This window comes from Adiantum capillus-veneris, chromosome 21, assembly GCF_014529385.1.
Source record: "Adiantum capillus-veneris isolate H3 chromosome 21, ASM1452938v2, whole genome shotgun sequence".
Lineage (NCBI taxonomy): Eukaryota > Viridiplantae > Streptophyta > Polypodiopsida > Polypodiales > Pteridaceae > Adiantum > Adiantum capillus-veneris.
In genome coordinates, this window is record NC_140951.1 from 103353232 (window position 1) to 103354851 (window position 1620).

Consider the following 1620-nt stretch of genomic DNA (forward strand, 5'->3'; position numbering starts at 1 on the left):
AAGTGTGTTTTTGTTGTTTTTGGAGCATTTTTTGGCCCTAAACTGCTCATCCGAGGTCGGATTTGAGCACTGTGACATTGTAGGGTGGGGTTTTTGGGCGTTCCTGACGCAATGGCGCTGTCCATTTTGCCAAATTCCTCATAGATTTTCAGCTATTTTTCTCTGTAATCTTCTCCGGTGAGTGAAGCCTCCGTTTAACTTTGTGGTTGTATCTGGTGTATTTCCTCAATACCGTGAAAACTATTTGCCCCATTGGTGTTGGGTTGAGCTTCATTGAGTGTAAACAACAGCAATTTGCCTCCTTTGAGCTGAATTGAGAAATCTCTCTCTTCTCACTCCGTCTGTGTGTTTCTTGTCTCGGCCAGGCTGGTTGTGTAAGCTGAGTGGTGCCCCATAATGTGTGTGTGTATCATTCCAAGAGTGTGCGTCGGGTCATTATAGAGGCGTTGTGAGTGTTTTCATCCCGCTCACACCATCAAACAAGAGAAAGGCAACCATTTGCATGGAGACATGGAAATTCTTCCGCAAGGAGATGCGCCCACGCATTAATTTTCCCCAACAAAAGGTGTGTGCGTTTGGTAATATATATTAGAATTAATATTAACTTACCTGGATTGATTCTAACTTTCTCTAATCTATGTTATTTTGTTTATTCAAATTTGCTTAGGAGGTAGCAAGAAAGAGAGTAGCTTTACGTCACACATCTAGACTAGGGCGGATGGGACGGAATGGATTTGTTGCCACATTTGTGAGTATAGGCCATTCACATTTTAACTTTTAAAGGTAGTATTATTGAATGCAAAAATTAATAAGTCTTTGGTTGTGTCTTAATGTAGACGAAAGACTATGGTCGTGCATCGACGGCACAGGAGATAGAGTACGCCACATACTGCGGCTATCGTGCTTTGTACGGACACTTACTGACACTCCAGATCCACTTGTACGTATCTTTGTTTTTCTTTGTAGTTTTTTTTTCATGGGGAGGCTGATATGACAGAGGTGGCTCGACAAGAGGCTGAGGGGAGACGTCGAGAGGCTGAGAGGAGCAGCGGCCCAATCACTGGCCATGATGGTGACGATCGCAGAGATGGGGACAGTCGTAGTCCCACGGTTCGGACTAGTGGTGGTGGCACTAGCGATCATGAGACCGATGATAGTGAATCTTTCAGTAGTGATGGATCACATAGTGATCCTGTGTAGGGATTTCTTTTGCATATTTGGGATCGTTATATATGTATTTTTTAGTGTGCATTGCTACATCGTATGTGATGATGAGATTTGTTTTGTATATGTGAGGATTGATCACCACACATTTTGGAAACATGTACATAAACTTACTGATGATATATACTGACATGTGTTTGTTGCATCACTGAATTTGTCTATTGTCAAACAATTAATTATTTGTCGATAAGATAATTAATCTAAGTAACCATCTCAATGTTATTTATTTGTCTTTATATATATTTTTAAAAAATGGATTGAAATCATGGTCGTTGTGCTACCAAATGATGATGTGGCATGTGAAACCTAGTCCTAAGTTTTCTGTTAGTCGCTCTACTTCTCAAAATTAAGGCATTTTGATCTTATAGCACTCTTGTGCAAGTCTTTAAGAATATA

General features: G+C 40.6%; 1 protein-coding gene across 1 annotated transcript; it reads left to right on the forward strand.

Moving 5' to 3' along the window:
* Positions 1–718: 718 nt before the first annotated feature.
* On the forward strand, positions 719–1200 carry LOC147431457 (uncharacterized). Its single transcript, XM_086493674.1, has 3 exons — positions 719–748; positions 837–965; positions 1000–1200. Exons 1-3 carry the CDS (start codon positions 719–721, stop codon positions 1198–1200), a joined length of 360 nt encoding a protein of 119 aa, XP_086349800.1.
* The last annotated feature ends 420 nt before the right edge of the window (positions 1201–1620 follow it).